At 36.7% G+C, this 23,944-nt stretch overlaps 1 protein-coding gene across 2 annotated transcripts in view; it reads right to left on the reverse strand.

The window, feature by feature from the left end:
• COL11A1 (collagen type XI alpha 1 chain) overlaps window positions 1-23,944 on the reverse strand; it is a 187,183-nt gene that overhangs the window by 66,190 nt on the left and 97,049 nt on the right. For both annotated transcript variants that reach the window (XM_058659710.1, XM_058659707.1), the window contains exons 36-41: window positions 22,848-22,901; window positions 18,762-18,815; window positions 12,936-12,989; window positions 6,188-6,295; window positions 5,731-5,820; window positions 5,459-5,512 (exon numbers count right to left, since the gene is read on the reverse strand). In XM_058659710.1, coding sequence (XP_058515693.1) covers window positions 5,459-5,512; window positions 5,731-5,820; window positions 6,188-6,295; window positions 12,936-12,989; window positions 18,762-18,815; window positions 22,848-22,901 — 414 coding nt within the window. The remainder of the gene's footprint in view (window positions 1-5,458; window positions 5,513-5,730; window positions 5,821-6,187; window positions 6,296-12,935; window positions 12,990-18,761; window positions 18,816-22,847; window positions 22,902-23,944) is intronic.

The following is a 23,944-nucleotide window of genomic DNA, read 5'->3' on the forward strand; positions in this document are numbered from 1 at the left end:
AGTTCCTGCTGCCTTCCGTAGCATGTGTACTTACAATCACCTACTTAGTGATCCAACTCCTTTAGATCAGATGTACTGGCTGTGCTTAACTGTGTTTGAATTGGGATATTACCAGGTCTTGCATGTAACATCATGCACAGTGAACACTTCGCTTTTGCCAGACTTTACCCAGTCACAAAGCTCTATAGGCATGAGTATAACATTATGTCTCAAATGTGAGCACAAGGCAATGTTTCTGAATGTACATTCACCCCTGGTAGCAGAACATTTAAGAACCAGAGTATTGAAATACCATTTCTTTGCTAGGAGCTACAACACAGTCCTGGGTAGTTCAAGATAAAATTTAGCCCACAAAAACTTGCTTCATGTAGATAAAGCAAGCTCTTATTTATTGCTTCAACTGTGTAATAAATCCTTTAGGCAAAAATTACTATTCTCATCTTTGCATTCCCTTGCCTATCTTTTTGTGCATTGCATATTATTTATTGTGTTATATTATCTATTCCGTATCTGTCATCCTCAGAAAACACGGCTCTGTGCCGCTGCAGTATCTATTATGAATCTCTACTTCAACTTAATATATTTTCTGGTGCATTTAGATATATACTTATTTATAGCTTTCCCAACTGGAAAAAAGCAGTAGATTATAGGATATATAGAAAACATAAATGTGTAAACAAGGAATAGATAAGCAAGAAAAACAGGTAAACAAGTAACTGTTTATAGGTATAAAGAAGCCAATAATATTCAGTAATCTAAAAAAATAAATACTGTATACCAGCTATACATCAAAATCCATTGGTGGATTATAAAATCATTTTAATGAGTTTTATTCAGTACTTACAAAATGACCTTAAAGCATGCAGATATATGCAGTTTTTAATAGTGAGTTGACTTTGAAAAGATATAAAATTAAGCAGAGTTATCTCCTCTATCAAGCCCCATATTTGATTCCACGGCTTCTTTGTCATAATGAAAATGAGAGTCTAATTTTTATAATTTACAAAAATGAAAAGCAAAGCAACAGTTTTTCAAGATATCATACAGCCCAAAATTACTGCAAAAATAACAGACTGGAAAAATAAATGGGCTGGTGCTATGGTTCAACTGCCTAATTTTCCCTTTGCAGATTCCAGGATCCTACATGGGCTCCACTTAGTGTCCCAGCTGCTCTGCTTCCCATCCAACCATCTGTTTACGGTCCGGGAAAGCAGTAGAGGTTGCAGCAAAGCCTTGGGACTCTACGCCTGCATGGGAGACTAGAATCTCCTGGCTCCAGCCTTTAATTGGCTCCAATCAGCCGCTACAGCCACTTGGCGAGTGAATCGGTTGATAAAAGACCTTTATCTCTACTCTCTACACATCTGTCTTTCCAATCAACATAAACATATTAAAAAACAGAAAAAAAGCCCCTACAAATCACAAATCTTAGGGTTGGTTGGCAAGTTATTTCTTTTGAGGACAGTCGTTAAAAGAACCTCGCATAAAGTAAATGTTCATGTCCTCAAACACACTGTTTTGGTGGCTATGATGCCGTTCATCATGGCGTTTCTTAACAGAAACCAAAACTATCGCACTGAGGCGTACCATAAACCAATGACGCCACACTGAGATGTCTTAACAACCTGACTCAAATAGCCTGTTTATAAATTTATTGAAAAGTATCCTCATAGGAATGAGTAAGCCCTGAACTTCAATATTAGAGAGTTAACATGGACTAAGATTCTGAATAAATTACAGTTTATGTAAAAAAAAAACATGATTCTTTTGTTTCAATCTTTGTGATTCAGAAAAAAAATGTGCTTCTTTTAAATCAACTTTCACACACATAATTTTTCCAAATGGAATATATAGACCTATTTAGCATTGGTAATGGGCTTGAAATCATCATCGTAATTCTCTTCTCTATATTTTATAGCAATTAAAACAAACATGTTAAGAACTACTATGTATAGATGGTGTCTTTCTTTTAATGAATACTGCTTTAATAAAATTTAGGAGTAACTTTAGTTTTTTGTGTCTGCATAATTTATACGAGAATGTATTAGCATAATATTTATTAATTCAAAATGAGCTCCTCTTGAGCCTCTCTGGAGCATGTGTACTAGCAGAATAAAACACACTATGTGTGTGGTGCTTTTGTTTCTTCTTGCACCTGTTCTTCTTCCTTGGTGCAACTGTCCTAGACATGGAAGACATCAGTAAATTCTGTTTTATCGAGGTCATCACTCAATTTCCCTGTTTCCTCACTATCCATATTGAAAGCTTAGTAATAAATTCAAATCCGCTGCCATGCTGTTTGCTACATGCACAACTCTTCAAATCCCATGCTGCTTTTGTATGACTTTTGACCTCTAGTAATGTGACTTTAGTCAATAAGCCATTCCCATGTAATCTCTCATCTCTGTTATATATCACACTCTAATGACAAATGTGTTTCCTTTGAGATCTGTTTACTACACCTGCTCCCCAAACTCCAAATCTTGTTATAAGTCCATCTCCCCATTTTAGAGTGTCAAAAATCACTTATACATATTTCTGCTCTAATGTTACACCGCAAAGAACTCAGTGGAATCATTGACTGCTACAAAGAATTCAAGGAAATTACGGCAGAAGTTTGTGTCAGAGTTTTGAATGACAACATTCTATGTTGGAGTGCTGGTCTGAATCCCAGTTTATCTATTTTCAATCTAGCTTCCTGCCTATGCGCATCCTGGGAGGTAGCAGCTGACGGTTTCATTACCTGTACCACTGCCACCTCGCTGGAAAACATGGACTGAATTCCAGGATTCTGGCTTCTGCGTTGCCCTGCCCCATGTGTTGCCAATATTTGAATGTGAGAATCATCACTTGGGACATCTCTGTCTCCATCTCACCGCATTTCAAATAAAAAATTTAAAATATGTAAAAATTTAAGACTACAGGAATTTCAGTAAAAAAAAAAATCAAAGAATCTTAGTCTTCCAAAGCTTACCATTTGTTAACAGCAGAGGCACTATATTAAATTCCTCCAATTTTCTTGCTGTTAAATGATTCACGGGCCCAATGTGATGGCGCAAAAGCTAAAACCTCACGTTACAAGTGCCGGGATCCCACATGGGCTCCAGTTTGTGTCCTGGCTGCTCTACTTCATATCCAAGTCCTTGTTTATGGCCTGGGAAAGTAGTAGAGGATGGCCAAAAGCCTTGCATCCTTGCACTTGCATAGGAGGTTAGGAAAAAACTCCTGGCTATGAATTGGCTCAGCTCCAGCCTGTGTGGCCATTTCAAGGGGTGGAAGATGGATGGAAGATCTTTCTCTCTGTCTTCCTACTCTGTAAATCTAACCTGCCTTTCTAATGAAAATAAATGCTTAAAAAAGATTCTCATAATTTTCTGTAGTCAATTAAGCTAAATTTAAAAGGTATCTTGTGTATTACCCTTCCTCTCATTTATCTATTTTTCCATTAGACATTTATTTGCCAAGCAAATTACAGTACTTTCTAGATTATCATGTTTTCCTTTTTAAAAACTATTTGTACCATTTTGTCAATATACATACATCATGTGTTGGGCCTAATCCTACATGACAAAGTAAGTAGTAATTGTCAAATGGTTGTGGAAGTCAACAAGTTTCTATTATAGTTACTACATTACTCTACATGTAATTGAACGATTGTTAACAAATATCTTGCAGATTGCATCTCCTGGGCATGTTATAAGCCCTTATTTCCATTCTTTTCCACTATTTCAAACAGTTATATAACTTCGTTATTTGAGCTCCAAAATTAAGGTAAAATTTAGTCCTTAAGTTATGATTCAGATTCCACAGGTCAGTGATCATTGATTTAAAATGAATCTCTAAAGTAAAATTGCACTAGAATATAAAAAGGTACTTCAATGGACTGTCTAAACTGGGATTTTAAATGTAACTTCTGTTTTGTTTAACTGTTTTTCCTGTGTTGTTACTAGTAGCTTAAGAAGGATTTTATAAAAAATATTTTACGTAATTTTATAAGTTGCATAGAAAGTCAAATACAGTTACTGAATTATATTTTCCCTTAATTTTTCATCAGATAATCACATTGGCTTACTTATTTTGTTATCACACTTGAACAATCCAGGATCTAAATGTCATGTTATTCAGTCTCCAAAATACTACAATTTCTGTGTTTTATTCATACTTATGTTACATAAACATTACTAGAGTGTCATGTTTAACGATGACTATATTTCAGTACAATTTCTAAAATAGAAGTCATTGAAAGAGCACTGAAAAATGATTTTGTTAGGATATTAAAAGAAGGCAAGTTATACAATGATGACTGAATATTCAGATTTTATGTATAAGAATCTGTAGAATTTTACAAGGTATAAGAAAAAGAAAATGGATTTTCTACAAGAGAAGGAAAAACATAAAGTACATTTTCTCAAAGTAGAAAAGGTCATATGGTTGGAAAAGGAAGAAATCCAATGCTTTAATTGAGGTAGAATTAAAGGGGGAAAATTCAGACAAATGATATAGATTATAGTGTTTAGAATTAAATCTTGTAAATAAATTTTTGACTGTGATAGGAATTTTGTTTCTGAAAACATTTTGGAACAGAGTATTGACATAATTCAAGAGGTGTCTTAAACTAAAATTCCTAGAACCACTGTAAAAATCTGAATAGGACAAGAAAATGAGGAAACTATTAGGGAGAGAATGGAAAATTCAGGGAAAACAATGTGCTGGTTGTAGAAGTGAGAAAAGTGAAACACATTACAGAAAAAGATTTGGAGACAAAGTGTTTATGATGTGTAATTTTGTGGATAAAATCTGAGAGGCAATTTAGGTAAAGTTCAGGTTTGCAAATTAAGAAAAAGAAAATCGTGGAGGTTTGGCTGTGCAGCTTTCTCCCAAAGCACAGATGGAACTTTGTACAGGAACCAAATGTTGTACTTAATTGCTTCCTAAAGGGTTCAGATATAATGTTAGAAAAGAAAATTTGAAGTGAAAATCTGTTATTTACTAATTTGCTAATTATTTCAAAATGTTACGTTGGCTAAAGAAGGCCATTGGTACAATATATAAAATGGAATTTGTCATGCAGATTATAGGATTTTTAAAACTATTTTTGACGAAACTCAAGGTCTGATCTAGCATTTAGATTCAGACAAACTAAGCCTGCTGTATAAAAACTGATGAACAGAATATACTACTTAAAAATAATATTCAATTTTGTAATTTCTAAATGAGAGGAAAGATAATGTTGCATTCAAACACAACCTCATTAAGCCTTCCATGCCCATCAATTTCTTTTCTCTGAAGCATTAGAGAAAAGATAGTTCCTTAGTAAAAAACCGGCATTAACTGATTTGATTGGCACATGTTTACTTTTTCTCCCACTCACCGTGGGATCACAGCATGAAAATAGTGAAAAGAGGAGCTATAATTAGCAATCATGGACAGCACAGTTATTTATTACAATCATACTTACAACTGGACCTGGCGGGCCCTGGGGACCTTCTCCACCTTTCAGTCCAGGTGCCCCCTGGGCAAAGCGAAAAACAAAGAAATGAATCCATGTGAATTCATATACATTGTAAAAGATGAATGATTTGTAAAATGAAGGTGTAGGGTACTATTTTAAACACAAATACACATACATCAATATAATCAAATGTGTGTTTATCTTCTTAGACAGTTATGCTATAAAAATAATGCTTTAGATTTGTAATTTCACATACATTATCTATATGTTGGTTGTACCTGAGCTCCTGGAAGACCTCTTTCACCTGGGAAACCACGTAGTCCTGCTGGCCCATCTTTCCCTGATACACCTTGAGGCCCTGGGTCACCCTAAAACATAGTACACAACCATCAAGAGAGAGTAACTACTAAAAACTGTATCTGCAAAGAAAATCATGAGTACCTCTAACCTACTATACAGCCTGAATGTCAACTACTGATGAGAATACTATATGATTAGTTCATTTTATCTACCTGTAAGAGTATTGTGAAGTGTCTTTTTTTTATAGTCAACAGGGGCTAACTGACTGCATGTTCTTGTTCAGTAAGGTAGTCAAGCACAATAACCTCACCTTGAATGTTTTTCTGATATTTCTGACATTAATACTATACCAAAAATATGGAGAACCTATGGGCATCTGGCACTCAGAAGCAAGTAAACGTTTTGAATGAAGAAAGCGTCTCGAGTGTATTGTACCTTTGCACCTTCTTTTCCAGCAGCACCAGGAAGACCTTGTTCACCAGGAGGCCCTGGGGGACCAGGATGCCCTCGTTCACCTATTGGACCAGTCTCTCCAGTTGGTCCCTACATGAGATTAACAAAACAACATTAGGTTTCTCTTTTATTTTTTGGAAAACATGATGAAATAAAAAATACTCTCTTGCAGAAGAGCTTATCATTCCCACTGATTTTTACAATGTTCCATCAGACACGTCTTATGAAGCACTGAGAGTAGCTTATCTGGCAGGAGTCTTCAAGGTTGTATGCAGTTTTGGTTAGAAAATTTGTCAAAAAAGATAAAGAGAAAAGATGTTTTCTTTGTTTAATACTAGAGCTGCTTCCAAGTAGGAGTATACCAAAAATTGTTAAAAAGTCCTTAACTGCAACTTCAGTCTGTTCCTTCTTTTTATATAAGCTGTCAAATCAGTTTAAGAATAAAAGCAGTGGTGGCCAGTGCAGTGTCTCTACTGGCTAACTCTCCACCTCCAAGCATCAAGATCACGTATGGGCCCTGATCTGTGTTCTGGTTACTCCACTTCCCATTCAGCACTCTGCCTGGGAAAGCAGTGGGGGATGGACTAAGACTAGGGACTCTACACCCATTTGAAAAAAGCTCTGGGCTGCCAGCTGTGGAACAGCTTAGTTCTGCCCATTGTGGCCTTTGGAGAGTAAACAATTAGATGGAAGATCTTTCTCTATCTCTCCTCTCTCCTTCTCTCTATAATTCTACCTTTCCAATAAAGATAATTCTAAAACATCAAAATAAAAAAAACCCAATAGATGCACTGGTGCCACATCGGTACCAAGAAACACTGCTGATAATAACCCTAAGCCTGCATGACCCAAACAACCACAAAAGTGATTCTCCTTATAACTTTGACAAGCTGAAGACTTCCACATGATTAACTTACTTTTATTTGACAAAGTCTATAGAATATTGACAAAGTCTGAATGAACTGTGTTTGGTCACTGATTCCTACAGGCCAAAAGTTATAGTAACACCTGGCGACTTTGAATTGTCGCAAGTGCAAAATATCAGATCAATTATGTGTCCCAGAGCGGTGCGCTTTGTGTTGCTACAGCATAAGCTTTCAAATATAAAAAGGGAACCATAACCACTTCCTCCTTATCTTCATTTATAATAAAGTAAAATGAAGCAATTAAGTTAATTATATAATGAGGAAAAAATTCCAGATGCCAATAAAGGTGCTAAAAAAAATAAGGTGCCTAGAACCCAGCACAGTAGCCTAGCAGATAAAAAAGTTTTCACCTTGCATGTACCAGGATCCCATATGGGTGCCCATTCTAATACTGGCAGCCCTGCTTCCAATCCAATTCCTTGCTTGTGCCCTGGAAAAGCTGTGGAGGATGGTCTGACCCCTTGGGACCCTGTACCCTTCTGGGAGACCCCCAAGGAGGCTCTGAGCTCCTGTATTCGGATCCGCACAACTCCAGCCATTGGAGCCACTTGGTGAGTGAATCAACGGATGGAATATCTTCCTCTCTATCTCTCCCTCTATATGTATATCTGACTTTCCAATAAAAACAAATTAATTTTTAAAAAATAAGGTGCCTTATCCAAGTAGCTTGTGCAATATCATTCATTTCTATTTTTTTACATTTTTTTACATTTTATTATTATTATTATCATCTTATGATACAATTCCATAGGCTCCTGGCATTTCCCTTATCCCCTCACCAATTACCTCACCCCCACCTAGTTCCTCTATATCATTACTAAAATACAGTTCTTCATACACAGTCATATGTCCATCATTGCGGGCATGGACAATGGCAGAGTCCAACTTTCTATTGTGAAGAAATAGTGAACAGTTTCATTGTAAGTCCATCTTTGTCTGGAAGCAGAAATGCATACTACATTGTGTCCTCACATCTGGATGCTAGTCTCCATTTCACAGCTATTGTACATCCCCTCAAATGAAAAGTCATAATACAAAATCAACAGTAGAAAGAAAAATAGAAATTTACAATTCCATGAAGTTAAATGACATATTACTAGATATGACAGTCTCCACTACACAGCTACTGTACATCCCCTTAAATGAAAAAACACAAAACAAAATCAACATCAGGGAGAAAAAAGAAATTAACAACACTATGAAATTAAACAACATGCTACTAAATGACTAACGTGTAGCTGAAGAGATGAAAATCAAGAACCTTCTTGAAGAAAATGATGCTACTGTATGATCTACGAGTATTCAATGATTTAATCAGAAGAAAGTGTTTTGAAGAGATGAAACTAACAGGAAATAACAAAACCTATGCGATATAGTTTCCGCTGATTTTTGTTGGTGAAGTGTGTCTCTTCTAGACAATAAATAGATGGGTTTTGTTTTTTAATCCAGTCTACTAATCTATGATGTTTGATTGAGCTTAAGCCATTTACATTCAGGGTTAATATGTATGGATGGTAATTTGGTCCTGTCATTTTAGGAGCGGGTTGTTCATTGGTTTAGTCTTCTGTTGTCATTTTACTGGGATGTTCTTCCCATTTGCCTTTGGTTTTGGTAGGTGCTATTCCTCTTCTCTGTCAAGAAAACATCTTGAAGTATCACTTGCAGGGCAGGTTTGGAAGAGGCAAATCCTTTTAGCTTTTCTTTACTATGGAAGAATTTTATTTCATTTTCAAAGACAAAAGAAAGCTTTGCTGGATATGTTATCCTAGGCTGACAATTTTTTTCTTTTAGAATTTGGAATATGTCACTCCATTCTCTTCTTGCCTGTAGAGTTTCCTGTGAGAGATCTCCTGTGAGTTTAATTGGCATTCCTTTATATGTTAATTGATTTTTTTCATGTGCACATTTAAGGATCTTTTCCTTATGTTCGATTGAAGAGAGCTTGATGATCATGTGTCTTGGTGAAGATCACTTTTGATCAAGCCTGTTGGGAATTCTGTGCCCCTCCTGCATCTTGTTTCCCAATTCTTTCTCCAGATTAGGGAAATTTTCCTTTTTTATTTCATTAAATACATTTGCAAACTCAGCTTCTCTTTCTGCACCTTCTGGGACTCCCCATAACTCTTATATTTGGCCTCTTAATAGTGTCTTTCAATTCTTGAATACTTTTTTTGGCCTGATCCAGCTCTGCTTCCAGCTTTTTGTTTACTTCCCCCTGATGACAGGAAATATCTTTCAATTCTGAGATTCTTTCTTCTGCTTGCATCATTCTATTTTGGACTTTCCACTGTACTTTTAATTTGCTCTACAGTGTACTTAATTTCTGATATACCAGCCTTGATTTGCTTTATTGCTTCCTTAAATTTTTTGAACTCTTTTATGTGCTTCTCATTGTTGATCAGAAGCTTTAAAATGAATTTTATGAATTCTGTGTGCCCCATTTTCTTGATGTCTTCCTCAGTGAACTCTGAGATTGTCATAGGGTTATGCTCCTTTGCAGGGGAGTTTTCGGTAATATTCATTGTGCTTTTATCTCTTCTTTTGCTCTTGGTCATTGCACTTCTGGTTAGCAGAGTCTTCTCCTTGGGGCAGGTTTCTAAGCTGTGTCACCCACAGGTCTACAATGAGATTTTACTTATTGCAGTTGGTACACAACTCTTTGCTTGCAGCCACTTGTGTCACTCCCTCCAGTGAGTTCCAGGTCTGGGTTCTTATGTTAGATTTCCACAAAGAACTCTGTAGCCCCAGCTCTTGGCTTACCACTCTCCACCTCCTGTGATACCATGCTGAGGCTGCACCATTGTCTCTGCAACCTTTATCCCACTTTCAGTTGGAGCAGGTCCCAGGAATAGCGAGACACCAGGCGTCCTATATAGTTAAGATTATTGGTGGCACTGATCTTGTCGGAACCTGTTGGACATTAGGTCTGGGTGCCACACGGACTTATTTTGACCTGTACGATGCCACAGTCAGTATTATTTTCCTACGGGACCAGTGCTATCCATGGACCTCATTGAGTTCTCGCCAGGTCAGCACATACGCAGTTCACTGCTGTCCCTGCAGTCCCAAAGCTATTGCCACAGTGTACAAAATGGTGCCTGACATACCACTACTAGAGTTCTTGATCTGCTGGCCCTCAGGTCTTAAGGCTGCCCAGACCTGTCTTGGGTGGAACCTGTAGAATGCCACGTTGCTGCAGTTCACTGAGTCAGAAATGAGTTCACTCCCAGCTCAGCGTATGCTCAGTCCTTTCCCCTGCCTTTGCCGCCTTATGCAAAATGGCACCCAATTCAGCTCTAAGGGGCTGACTGGGCTGTGAAATCTACCCTGTTCTCGCACTGTCCATCTGCAATCTGCTGCTCTGTCTTTGCTCTTGTCAAATCAAACGGACCAGCAAGACATACAGTTCTTTGTCTGGGCTCACCTCCCAAGCTCCCAGTGAAAGTCCCTTCCCACCTGGTTGCTGGTGGAGTTCTAGCTGCTGGTGGAGTTCAGATCGCTGTTTGCTGAATGCTGCTGGAGTATCAGTCACTGCAACACCACACTGTTGTGTCCGCTGCTTTCCTGTGTCTGTCAGTTTCCAGGTACCCCTCTGCTGTTGTTCTGTTCTTTCCTATTTCCTGGAATATGTCCTCTCTGCTTCATCCTAATTAAATGTTTTTCCGTCCATTTAAGCACATCCTTACCCTATTCTGCGATCCTGATTCTTCATTTCTATTTTTTCAAAGGTAAAATATAGGGCTTCACTTGGGACTTGTGTCTGGCCAAACTCTTGCTTACATTTCTAGGTTTAATGCATTTAATTATAGAATTACAGAAAGTCTTGAATTTTTCATTAATGTGCAAACATTCACCCCAAAAGGATGTTTTTCTTAATTGTGTGAGTGCCCGAAATGCAAAATCAATCCTAAATGAGTAGCTACCACCACTGACACAAAAATGAGATTCACAAAATTATACCAAAAAAGCTAATATCAAGTATTGCAACCATCACTACTTCCATCCAATTTCTTCCATTTTTTGAAGCATGAAAATATGCTCACATTTAAAAAAAAATCAAATACTTTCAAGTTTTGAGGTAGAAGAACAAAAGAAATCCAAGTTGCAGAATTTGGACAAATGTGCTGGGCAGATATTTTCAAAGTTCCGAAGACCTAAAATACTCAGTTAAATCATGTAACATTTATATATGAGTTGGATTCTAATTACACTTCTTATGTTCATTGGTTGTGAGTATAATGAGAACAGTACCTCCAGTAAAATTTTTTCACAGGTAATGATTATAGAGTTGTTTTACACAGAAAAAGAATAGAAGTATTGGGGGTGGTTTCTAAAAATGAAGAAATGCATGCATTCATAACCACACACATAGAAATATATATACATGTACATATAATTTTATTCAATTAATAAATTTTAAAAGCCCTTCAGCACTAAAGTATACATGCATTACATTCAGGCTATTTACTGTATGCAGGCACAAACATTCAACAGTTTCTTTGGTTCAATATTAAACTCAAAATACAATCATGAATGGATGTAAGAATTTGTTTTGCCTTACCCCACACATACTCCTATAAAGAAGATAAAGACAGTTTGTTTCTCTGGATTTATGTGAGTGTGGCCATACATGAGTGAGAGAGTTACATACAGTGTTGGTAATTAATTGTAGGCTTTGAAAATATTATTTAAATCAATTAAATAATCATAGTACTTATTCTACTGCTCTTATCTTTTGCTGCAATTTGTTATTAACAGGAATAAAATTCAAACTGAGTAAACTAGATGTGTTCTTGTCATTCAAATATGCTTCTCCAGAGAATAAATCAATGTGTTCTGTTACCATGAATTATTCTCTGTTTATATTTAGTACTATAATTTCTCGGATATTATTCCAACTGAAATTCTTTCTGTACCTATCTTAAAAAGACTCTTGTCTTTGCCATAATTTCAAATACATTCAAAGATAATATATTAGCATGCATATTTTATCCATGTTGTAAATCATTGCTACAAAGTCAAAAATCTAAAAGCATAATTTGCTACAGGTATTAAATTATTGTTGAATGGTGGAATTCAGAGCTTCACATTATATACTTCCAAATAATTAATCTAAACCTTAATTTTCATTCAAAAATACAAAATAGTCTTATGATTTTTCAGTTCTAAAAAAATAGATGGGGCCCAGCACCATGACCTAGCAGCTGAAGTCCTCGCCTTGAAAGCGCCAGGATCCCATATGGGTACTAGTTCTAATCCCAGCAGCCCTGCTTCCCATTCAGCTCCCTGCTTGTGGCCTGGGAAAGCAGTTGAGGACGGCACAGAATCTTGAGACCCTGCACCCATGTGAGAGACCCAGAAGAAGCTCCAGGCTCCTGGCTTCAGATTGGCGCAGCACTGGCTGTTGCGGTCACTTGGAGAGTGAATCATCAGACTGAAGATCTTCCTCTCTGTCTCTCCTCCTCTCTATATATCTGACTTTGCAATAAAAATAACTAAATCTTTAAAAAAAGTGATGATGATCAATCTATTTAATAGTTTTAAGTAGATGATTAAACAATGTAAAATTCCGTGTGACTTTCCTGATTTATGCTCATTGCTTATATTACTCTTCTGTTCTTAGAATCAATTTAAAAATTATTTAGTTAAGTGATAGCTTAATATAGGTAACTGATTAGATTTAAATTCAATCTGAGAAACAATCACCTTTATAATCACAATTAAAATGTTAGATTTTTTATACAATTTGGGGAGAGAAAAACATAAGCAAAGAAACAAATCATGCTGGAAAAACAGAAACACACCTGTGGCCCAACAACCCCTCCTGGTCCAGGAGGTCCGGTCTTGCCTTGAAATCCCTACAAAGATCAAAGCACATTCTGTTAAAGCCACACAGAGCACAGAGCACACATCACAAATTGAAATTCTGTGAGTTGTTGAATGAGTCACATAAAAATGAAATCATATTTTCCCTATTCCCAAATGTTTAAAAAATACTTATTTTAATCCTCTTATCTTTTAAATTAAGAATGTATCATCTTTACTATTTCACATAGTAGTACAATGATTATTTTAATAAATGCTTTAAAATACAAGACCTTAGCTTGAATCCACCAAAAAACTGTTTTAAACGCCACTGCACCAGATCAAAACCATATAGCAATATTTATGTTATAGATGAAACAGTTCACTGATTCTCTCTACAGACATACATCTATAGTCTTCAATAATAATTCATTTCTACTCACTTCATTCCAACAGTCTGATCAAATGAAAGATATAAAATGTATTTTGAAAAGCCTGCTTTATGTGAATAGTCACCATTTCAACTTCTTTGGTTTTTCTTTGTTTTTGGTCAGCATTTAGTTAAAAATGCACATTGCAAATAATTCAGTCTGCAAAATATAATCCAGTTGATGTGAGCAAAATGTACCTAAGCTTTGAGATATATATTCTGAAATCTACATTTCTCTAGACTTGTGGATTATTCATTATGTTTCATGATAGGCAAATTTATTTCTCAGTGGAGTTAAGTTACACTTAACAGTTGGAGAAGCAGGTAGAAAATACAGGGGAAAAATGTAACAAATAACTGAATTAAAGAAAATACTGCTTGCAAAAGTTGTATTCATTATAATGAGCAGACTGTAAGAAGCAAGATTAGAATGAACAAAATAGATACTAGTATTTTCATATGTGAAACTTTCAGGATAGCTATGATAAGCGATTCTATAATTCTTATAATATCAAATTCTAATTAAAATTACAGCAAAATAAATTGATTATGGGAAAATACATTTAAATTTATTTAGGATGTTGTAAACAAAATAGCAGTTTACTTAATTATTTTAATTATAACTTTTTAGTAACTGGCTGATTTGGAAATTTCAAATCAGAGCTACATATGCACACATACATGCATGCATACCCACCACAATGCCAATGTTAGCATAATACATCTACACACCCATCTTGTGTGTATGTGTGTGTGTGTGATGCACTCCTTAAAAACTCAGACATGTTTGAAAAGGTACATTTTTACTTAACTAGGCTTTGAACGTCACAAAATGTACTTAGACAAATTAGGATAACTAGGACATCAGGAAGCAGTGTAAATCCATGGTGTCACTTTTTCACAGGGAGCCCCAGTCCACCAAAACATCCTTTCGCAATAATCTCCAGGTTATCTCAAAATGTTCATGACCACAACAATGGTCTTTGTACTCATGAGCCTCTCCACTTAAACTCTTTCCATGAGGAAATGTCTAATCTGTGCTGGACTGTGAAGCTGTCAGTATCTAACAACCATTTCCAATGGTATACTGTACTCTAACTTTCTAAACTTGCTTCTCAACAACTATGCTGTCTCCTTTGACTTTCTTCCTGTATGTACTTCCTTCATTGATAGAATATTTTCAGGTACTATACCTTCCTTTCTCCTTGTAAGCAATCATTTTGTCTGAGGGCATAGCTTATTCTCAAATTCCAGTTTTTCTCCATTGCCTAAGTAACACTGTCATTCAAACTGTGATAACACATCTGCCTTCACCTGCAGGAATGCATTATCCAAAACTGTCATGTCCCATAAGCAAATATGATCAACTCATTACTCAACATATAATGAGGTGCTATAGCAGAAGTTCCACAAAATCTATTCCTTATCCACTGCTCTAATCATACTTTATGCTTTGACGGTGTGTACTAAATTTCAGCCATGCTCATTTTCCCAACCTTCTCATGATAGCTTCATTCCACCCATTTGTGTGACCTGTTCGTTTTCTGAATTACTCTTCTGATAAATTTGATCACTAAACTTAATATGAAGACCAAAATGAAAGTTTAGACTTCAAAATTGAAATGCTACAAAGCTTGTTTTCTTGCAAATGTGAGCCTAAGGATAACACAAAATGATTTTCATAATAAAAAATTAATTGATTAAAGATTGGCTGAGCAATTCTGGAATTTTTCCATTTTTCTGTTTGCACTGGTGCATCCTAGGGGAAAGAGAAAAGCTTGGCTGCTAGCTTGCTTTTGTAAGTGATGGATGTGGGAGGAGCTGGGAGCTGCATTGCCCATATGGCTGCTCAATCAAAAGTTTCAAAGTATTTGCAAGTATCAAATAAATTTGACCCTAGAGTTCTTAAAAATAAACTGCAGACAAGAAAATTTTTCTTCTTAAGTATGAAGCCTGTTTGTTCAATGTTAAAACTTCACTTGTCATTTATTTTTTAGAAGATAAGCTAAATTATGGCTCCCCAAGTTTCTGAAAGTAGAAATTATTTGCATACACTCATGAACAGTCTCAATGTCTATTGTAAGATTAAAAAAAAATCTCTCAATGGCTGAATTAACTTTAGGATTAACACTGGATTTGCCACTGTGTTTCTAACACAAACTTGGATTGTTGGATTGTTTCAATATAACAGAAACTATTTCCAACCACTTTTTTTCACTGATCTTAAAGTGTTTCAAAATGTGGGCTCTGATCTTTAACATAATAGGCTAATCTAACCTGTCTGCATTGGTATCCTGTACTAGTGCTGATTCAAGTCCCAGCTGCTCTACTTCCTGATTCAGCTCCCTGTATATGACTTCGGAAGGCAGTGGAGGATGGCCCAGGTCCTTGAGTCTCTACACCCACATGGGAGATCCAGAAGAAGCTCCTAGCTTTGGACCAGCCCAGCTCTGACCATAGCAGTTATTTGGAGAGTGAACCAGCGAATGGAAAATTTCTCTCTCTCCCTCTCTCTCTCTCTCAAACTCTGACTTTCCAAGTAAAATTAATAGATCTTAAAAAAAAATGTTTTAAAATGTAAGATATTGATTGGTGTTTAAATCCGGGAATGCTAACTAAAGACAAATTTTAGTTTCAGCAAAAGAATGTGCACTTTGAAATATGATTAACACAAACATAATCAGGCTTAGACATGTTACAATGTGATTCTTGCTTAATTTGAGGTTTGGTTTCCAGTCACAACATAAGCTGAGAAAGGAACTTCCTGGCTATAAAGTGATTTCCTCATTCTCTTAAACTTGGACATGAAAGCAGTAATACAATTTTTCAATTATGATTCTTATCTGTATGAATAACTGTTAGACTGAAATAAAAATTCTAGAAAAACTGAATTTTCTATATTATACAATTATATTCCGTGGAAGCAAAAACTGAAGAGAGGTTCTATTAACTCACTCGGTAGCCCTTTACCAAATGACATCTGCAAGTATTCTAGAGGAGCTTACAGGAGTTCACGTATGCTCACTGGCAATGACTGATTGGAGGCAGGCATTTGGTGCTGTGGCAATGACACTGCTTGGGAGATCTGCATCCCTCTCTAGAGGGCATGGGTACAGGTTTCACCTCTACTTCCTGCTACAGCAAACTCTACAAGGCTGCAGGTCATGGTTTAAGGTTCTGAGCCTTGGCCATCCATAAGGGAAACCAAGATTGAGTTTCAGATTCCTTGCTTTAACTTCATCCATATCTTCCACTGGGGTCATTTTGGAAGTGCAACATCAGACTTAATATCTTTCTGACTTTCAGGAAAGACTAGAAAAAATACCTGGCACCACTGCCTAGTGGATAAAGTCCTTGCCTTGAATGCGCAAGGATCCCATATGGGTGCTGGTTCTAATCCCAGCATCTGCTTCCCATCCAGCTCCCTGCCTGTGGCCTAGGAAGGCAGTCGAGGACGGCCCAAAGCCTTGGGACTCTGCACCCATGTGAGAGACCCAGGAGAGCTCCTGGCTCTTGGCTTCAGATTGGCGCAGCACTGGCTGTTGTGGATACTTGAGGAGTGATGCATCGGATGGAAGATATTTCTCTCTGTTTCTCCTCCTCTCTGTATATATCTGACTTTGCAATAAAAATAAATAAATCTTTTTTTTTTAAAGATTTATTCATTTTATTACAGCCAGATATACACAGAGGAGGAGAGACAGAGAGGAAGATCTTCCGTCCGATGATTCACTCCCCAAGTGAGCGCAATGGCCGGTGCGCGCCGATCCGAAGCCGGGAACCTGGAACCTCTTCCGGGTCTCCCACGCGGGTGCAGTGTCCCAATGCATTGGGCCGTCCTCGACTGCTTTCCCAGGCCACAAGCAGGGAGCTGGATGGGAAGTGGAGCTGCCGGGATTAGAACCGGCGCCCATATGGGATCCCGGGGCTTTCAAGGCGAGGACTTTAGCCGCAAGGCCACGCCACCGGGCCCAAAATAAATAAATCTTTAAAAAAATACCAACTGGAAGATTGGGAAGACAATATAGTTGAAAATTTGAGTATGAATTTTTGTTCTTTTTTTCTTTAGAGTCCGTTTTTATTCCTCTAGTAGATTGTCAAGAATTCTTGGTAGTTCAACATGTTTAGGCATAGAAATTAAGTGGCAAGGGGGAAAAGAGGCAAAGCTTCTCCTTGTCTTCTTAAAGTTAGGCACTCTTTCCTCACTGAGCAACCCTTGGTAGCCTTATCAGATACGTGGTAACTTCCAAGCTCTGAGCTGGCTGACTGTCTGAGTAAGACAATGCTAAATGTGTGCAAGACCTGAGTTTTGACGAGCCTGCCAAGGGAACCTGAGTAATTGTTTGAGTGCTAATTTGAGGATAAGTGGGAAAGTCAACCCCCTGTGCCACTTCCCAGGGCCATCAGGATCAATAATAAGACCCTGTGAATCATGTCACTGTGTTTCTGTGACCTTTACTTTTCCCTCCTTCCACAAGACCAGAAGATCTTTGTAAGGACGCATTGGAAGGAACCTAAGAAAATCAGTGTCTGGGAGCAACTCTCAGTCACTCATCTACGACCTATGGTCCCAGTCTTAATCTCAAATCTTGTGCTTCTAAGCCCTTCAGGTCCTGCCATTCAGCCATGTTCTTGTAGAGTTGCTGCATGATGTAACGTGACAGTGTATGACATTTCAAACAGGACATCCAAATGCTTTTATTCCTTAGTGTTACTAAATAATTCTTTATTCTTTTTTTGCTTATTATGCACTTCAACTCCAAATATGTTTTCACCCAGATGCAATGCCTGGATGAAAATAATTTTGATCCACACAGCCAAAGGTAGTTTTTTTTCCCATTTACTTAATGAATCTAAATACAATTTAGATTTATGGTGAGAACAAATAATTTATTCCAACAGAACATGCCAATTTGTGACTTCTGATTAGAATGAACTTTGACGGCCAGCTCCATTATTTTGTAACAGTAGCAGAATTAATCCATCAGAATACTGAAGACAGTAGAACTTTCAGGCTTTCATCTGCCCAAACTGTGGTATATGTGGTAAGCTGCTGAGTCATTTGTTTAATGTTACATCCTTTAGGGCTTGGATATTAAATTATGTTTTCTATTTTAGATTTTCTTACTCAGCCTTATGGCTCCAACAAAAGCAAATAGTGCTGCTATCAACCACAAAAATAATCTTATCAACCAACATTCTACTTCTTCATCTACACTTACATAAAATCATGAAAAATAAAGCATGCACTTATATATTTTAATAAGTGTCAGCTGAATTCATTCCTTGATTATCTTAGCCTCTCAAGGTGAAATATCAATAGCTAAGCAGTTTTCCATGAACTGATGTGGCTCTGGAGATGGAAAATTTGAATCAGAAGAATGAAGTGACTTACTGTTTCTCCTCGCTGCCCAGGATGTCCTGGCAGGCCATCTTTCCCAGGTGGTCCCTGAAAACGCAAACATTAAACATCATATGTTATAAATATATCTTGAAGAAGTTTATAGTTTATATGCAAAAGATTGGCAGTTAATGCATTTTATTTGCCGTAAAATTTTATTTTCCTGTTGATTTTTTAAATAAAGTGACCTGTGTACATAATATAATTCTGTAGTTGTGAGCAAAACCAGGTAAAAATTGCAGAACTTTGTTCAGAACATTTTACATTTAATAGATTCATTTCATATGTATATTATTTTGGTCAAAACAGATTTATATAGGCTTGTATCTTTACTTTTGCAAAAATATTAGCTCTTCAGAACCCCACATATGAATATTTTCCCCCTCTTGGATTTTCCTAATCAAATTTCCTGTGCCTGAAAACCTGAATAATAGAGGCAGATAGTGCCCTCTAGCGGTTATATGAGCTTATAGCACACACAAAAATATTCAAATAAATCTCTAGAAACAATAGCATATAACGTTCAAACTGGTTGAAGTATAAGGAAGTGAACTGAGCTCGGTTTCTAGAAGTTATCAGGATCAATTTTTCCTAAAAATTTTTGTTAAACATCCTTTAAGAAAAGTAAAACTTATTACATGCTGCAGAGCAAATCTGTTATGCTTTCCCTATTTCTAAAGGATACTCTCATTGTTGTGATTGAAGAAATACATGTAGTAACCCATTAAGTATTTAAAGTAAACAATTCTGAAAGTTCTGAGACTTCAAATAAATTGTATTTTTGTCACTTTATGGATTATTCATTTTACATAGAAACCATTAACTATAAAGTTCAAAGCGTGGTTAGTAGTTACAGACAGCAATATTCTCAACCCTTATGGCAAAATGAAGATGAGTTATTTTTATAATGGACATTTTTAACGGTAACAGACATCCTTCCTACTACATGGTAATTGTGTAAACAATTTTCAAATATATTTTATGTATGTTTATATACTGTCACATTGAACAAAAGATTCTGTCTCAAAGATTCTCACACATTGGTTTCTTTCATCTAATTGAAAGTTTTGCTAGATTGGCTGACATCTTTCAGAAGAAATGTTCTGACCAGTGGTCCAAACCAGCTCTTTTTATTAATTTCATCTGAGTTGATGCATTGGCCGCTACTTGTTACTAGCTCGAAATAAAAAGTGCCATTATGGACCCAGCATAGTAGCCTATTGGCTAAATCCTCCCCTGGTATGCTCCATGATAGCGTATGGGCATCAGTTCGTGTCCCAGTTGCTCCACTTCCCATCCAGCTCCCTGCTTGTGGCTTGGAAAGCAGTCAAGGATGGCCCAAAGCCTTGGGATCCTGAAACTACATGGAGGACCTGGAAGAAGCTCCTGGGCTGGCTTCGGATTGGCTAAGTTCTGGCCCGTTGTGGCTGCTTGGGGAGTGAACCAGCAGATGGAAGGTCTTTCTCTCTGTCTCTCCTTTTGTCTTTAAATCTGCCTTTCCAATGAAAACATATTAATTTTAAGTGTTACTATGAGGGATGAAACTGGTTTTGTGGCTTAAGCTACCACCTGCAACTTCAGCGTGCCGTGTGGGCTCCAGGTTTTGTTCCAGCTAGCCTACTTCTACACAGTTGTTCTGTTAATGTGCCTTGAAAAAGCAGTAGAAGATGTTCCAAGCACTTGGGGTTGAGGGTATGCACCAGCATGGGAGAACTGGATGGAACTCCTGTGTTCAGCCTTGTCCAACCCTTGTCATTGCAGTCATTTGAGTAAGTGAATCAGATGGAACACACAAACTCCCTCTCTCTCTCCCTCCCTCTTTCTCTGTAACTTTCCTTTCAAGTGCAGAAATAATGCTAAATAAAAATTTGTCATTATGCTATTCAAAAGATCATGGCTTGAGCAAGGATGTGATACTGCTGTCCAAGACCTCAAAAGTGATTCTAGTGGCACACTTTACTCAATCACCAAAAATAGAAAAATTCATATAATATTTTTAGGTATCATTCAATCATTTCTTCTATTACTAACATAAATTACCTATCTATGCACTAGTCAGTAAGCAGAGAATAATACCAGATGGAGTTGAATTCTCAGTTTATAAGCAAAGCTCAAATAATTGTCAGAACATTTCAGTTAGGTCTACCTTTTTTTCAGAACAGAAAATTTAAAAAATTTCTGTGCTTTCTCACTACACAAAATTTAATTGACACAAAAGTTTGGATTTTCTTATTCTGTATATAGATTGATTATCATAATACTCATGTTACAAATTTTAATCATTTCATCTCTAACTAAAACTTTTCTTAAATGGAATAAGTACATACTATAAAAATGTAGCACAGACATGAACCTAGCAGAATCCAAATGGAATGGTACAAACACTCAAGACATGAGTTTACATGTACATATGAGCTTTTATATATATATATATATGCATACATACATATAGGCATTTCCTGGATACAATGAAAATGAACCAGTTAGTTTATTGAAGCAATCAGTTCCGTCTACCCCCAGTACTCCTTTCTAAGCATATGAATGCATTTGTTTCTCAGATGTTGAAAACTGAATAACCTTAAATGACAGCTGCCTTTACTTCATACTCTAAAGTGTAATTTGTCGAAGAACAGAATATAGATATTGTTTGGCAGTTAGAGCAATTCTCCATTTAATTAGTATGTTTTTCCAATGTAGGCATTTGTTACATCTCTAATACTTTGTGGAGACAACATGTATGCATAATCAATGGCTTCAAACTTGTTGAAAAATGCATATGAGAAATGAATAAAAACATCTGTGGAAAAATGGCAATTGTCAAATAAAATCAAAATTGTAAAATAGTTTTCTTTGACCATAAAATTATATTACACAGGAGATACAATTTTGAATAACCTCTGCACATATAAACACATGATAATGCTGAGGCTGTACTCATGACTGGATTTTATGCTACCACATAATGATTTATACATAACTTCAAATTCTTAGGTACATTATTATACTGTTATATTTGTAGTAATAAAATGAAACCATTCAATGTTAAAATAATATTTCAAACTTATGACAAAAAAGTAAGAGACGGCCTCAACTATTGTGATTTAGATTGGCATTTCAAAATTAATAATTCATCAATTTGACTTGCATACACATTAATGTCTCGGTGGCATTATCTAGTTTAGTCTCAAAGAGCAATTGAGAAACTAGAGCAGGAATCAGAACTATCTGGAGGGCTGTTAAAACTGAGTGCATCTCCCCAGAGTTCTGATTAGTGAGATTGTGTCTCTAACAATATCGCTGCAGCGCAGCTGTGGTAGCTGGAACAGCGACTACATTCTGAGTACCATTACCCTAGACAAGTTTGTAAGTTGATTTTGGTGATCATCAGCAGAGTGGTTGAGAAAGAAGAGTGGAGGAAACAAGGGAAGTGGTAGGGAAGAAAATACAAAGGAAGAAAATAACCAAGTATCCTTATAGTTCATGAATATTTAGGTATGTAAATAAAGTGTCTCTAACTTGAGGAAGGAACATAACAAAGATATTCAAAAGAGTTCTATACAAATTGATAAAATAGATACAATGTCATGAATATTATCATTACATTATTCTAGGATATATTAAACTCACAAAAATAAGATAAACAAACACAAGTAACAGAAGTAGCAAGCATGCAAAGTAAGTTGTATCTGAATTTTGCACACGGTTTTGGAAGTCAACTTTGAAGAAAAAAGGGAAGATTCCATTTGCTGATGAAAGATGATAAAGGGATATTTTCACATATCAAAAGCACAATATCAGTAACAGTTTAATGCAATCAATAATTATTGTAGAATAGGAGTGGTGAAGAGAATAACATGCATATATTCAGGTTTTCTATGTATTTTTAAAGGATATTTACCTGGGGATTTTTAAATCTTACTTAGAAGCAATCATAATTTTACAAATCAAAAATATTTATTCCTCTAGTATTATTAACGGCAGTTCTATTTCATGGGAATTTAATCAATATATTTATCTAAGGATTATTTAGATGTAAGCTACAAATCTTAGTGAATAAAAAGGTGAAACTATAACACTTACAGGAGGGCCTTTTGGTCCAGGAAAGCCAACTGGACCCTGAGGTCCTTGAGGGCCCTAAAAATAAAAAGTAATGGGAAAAATTAGTAATATACTTTAAAAGATATACCTTCATACTTGATACATTTATTTCTACAAATAAAACACAGGGCAGCTTACAGCTTCCTCACTACAATAACTGAACTATAGAAATATAACATGAAAATCAATCCTAATCTAAAAGACAAATATATTTTCATACGTTTCACTGCTCAAACTTGCATATCACATCCATTTCTTATTTCAAGAGCCCTGTTTACACTTCGTATTAAAAGCAAACAGAATATGGTTGTATGTGAAAATCTTCTTTTTAAAAATTGTCATAATGCTTACAAGCATGTACAAAAGGAAAATATTTCAGAATTATTTCAAAGAGTTCAAAATCAAAGTTGCTTTTAATATTGAATGCATAGACATAATGCATTGAACAAAAAGTGAAGATAAGTCACTACATCATAAATACTACATAAGCTTCCTTAAACAACTCTCCCATGCAGGCCTAGGGTCCCAAGGCCTTGGAACATCTTCTACTGCTTTCTCAGGCCATAAGCAGAGAGCTGGATGGAAGTGGAACAGCCAGGACACAAAACTGGCACCCATATTGGATCCCGGAACTTGCATGGTAAGGATTTAGCTATTCAGCCATCGTGTTGAGCTGACAACTCTTTTTAATCCAGTGCCCTGCTGCTGTGACAGAGAAAGCACCGAAGTTTGAAAAAAGTGCCCAGACTCATGCCATCCACATACATGGCCATGATGGAGTTCCCAGCTCCTGCCTTAAAATATAGAAAATACGGGCCCAGCGGTGGCCTAGTGGCTAAAGTCCTTGCCCTGAACACCCCGGGATCCCATATGGGCGACAGTTCTAATCCCTGCAGCTCCACTTCCCATCCAGCTCCCTGCTTGTGGCCTGGGAAAGCAGTTGAGGACGGTCCAAAGCTTTGGGACCCTGCACCCGCGTGGGAGACCTGGAAGAGGTTCCTGGTTCCCGGCTTCGGATCGGCGCAGCACCGGCCGTTGTGGCTCACTTGGGGAGTGAATCATTGGATGGAAGATCTTCC

Source organism: Ochotona princeps, chromosome 2 (assembly GCF_030435755.1).
Source record: "Ochotona princeps isolate mOchPri1 chromosome 2, mOchPri1.hap1, whole genome shotgun sequence".
NCBI classification, from domain to species: Eukaryota; Metazoa; Chordata; class Mammalia; order Lagomorpha; family Ochotonidae; genus Ochotona; species Ochotona princeps.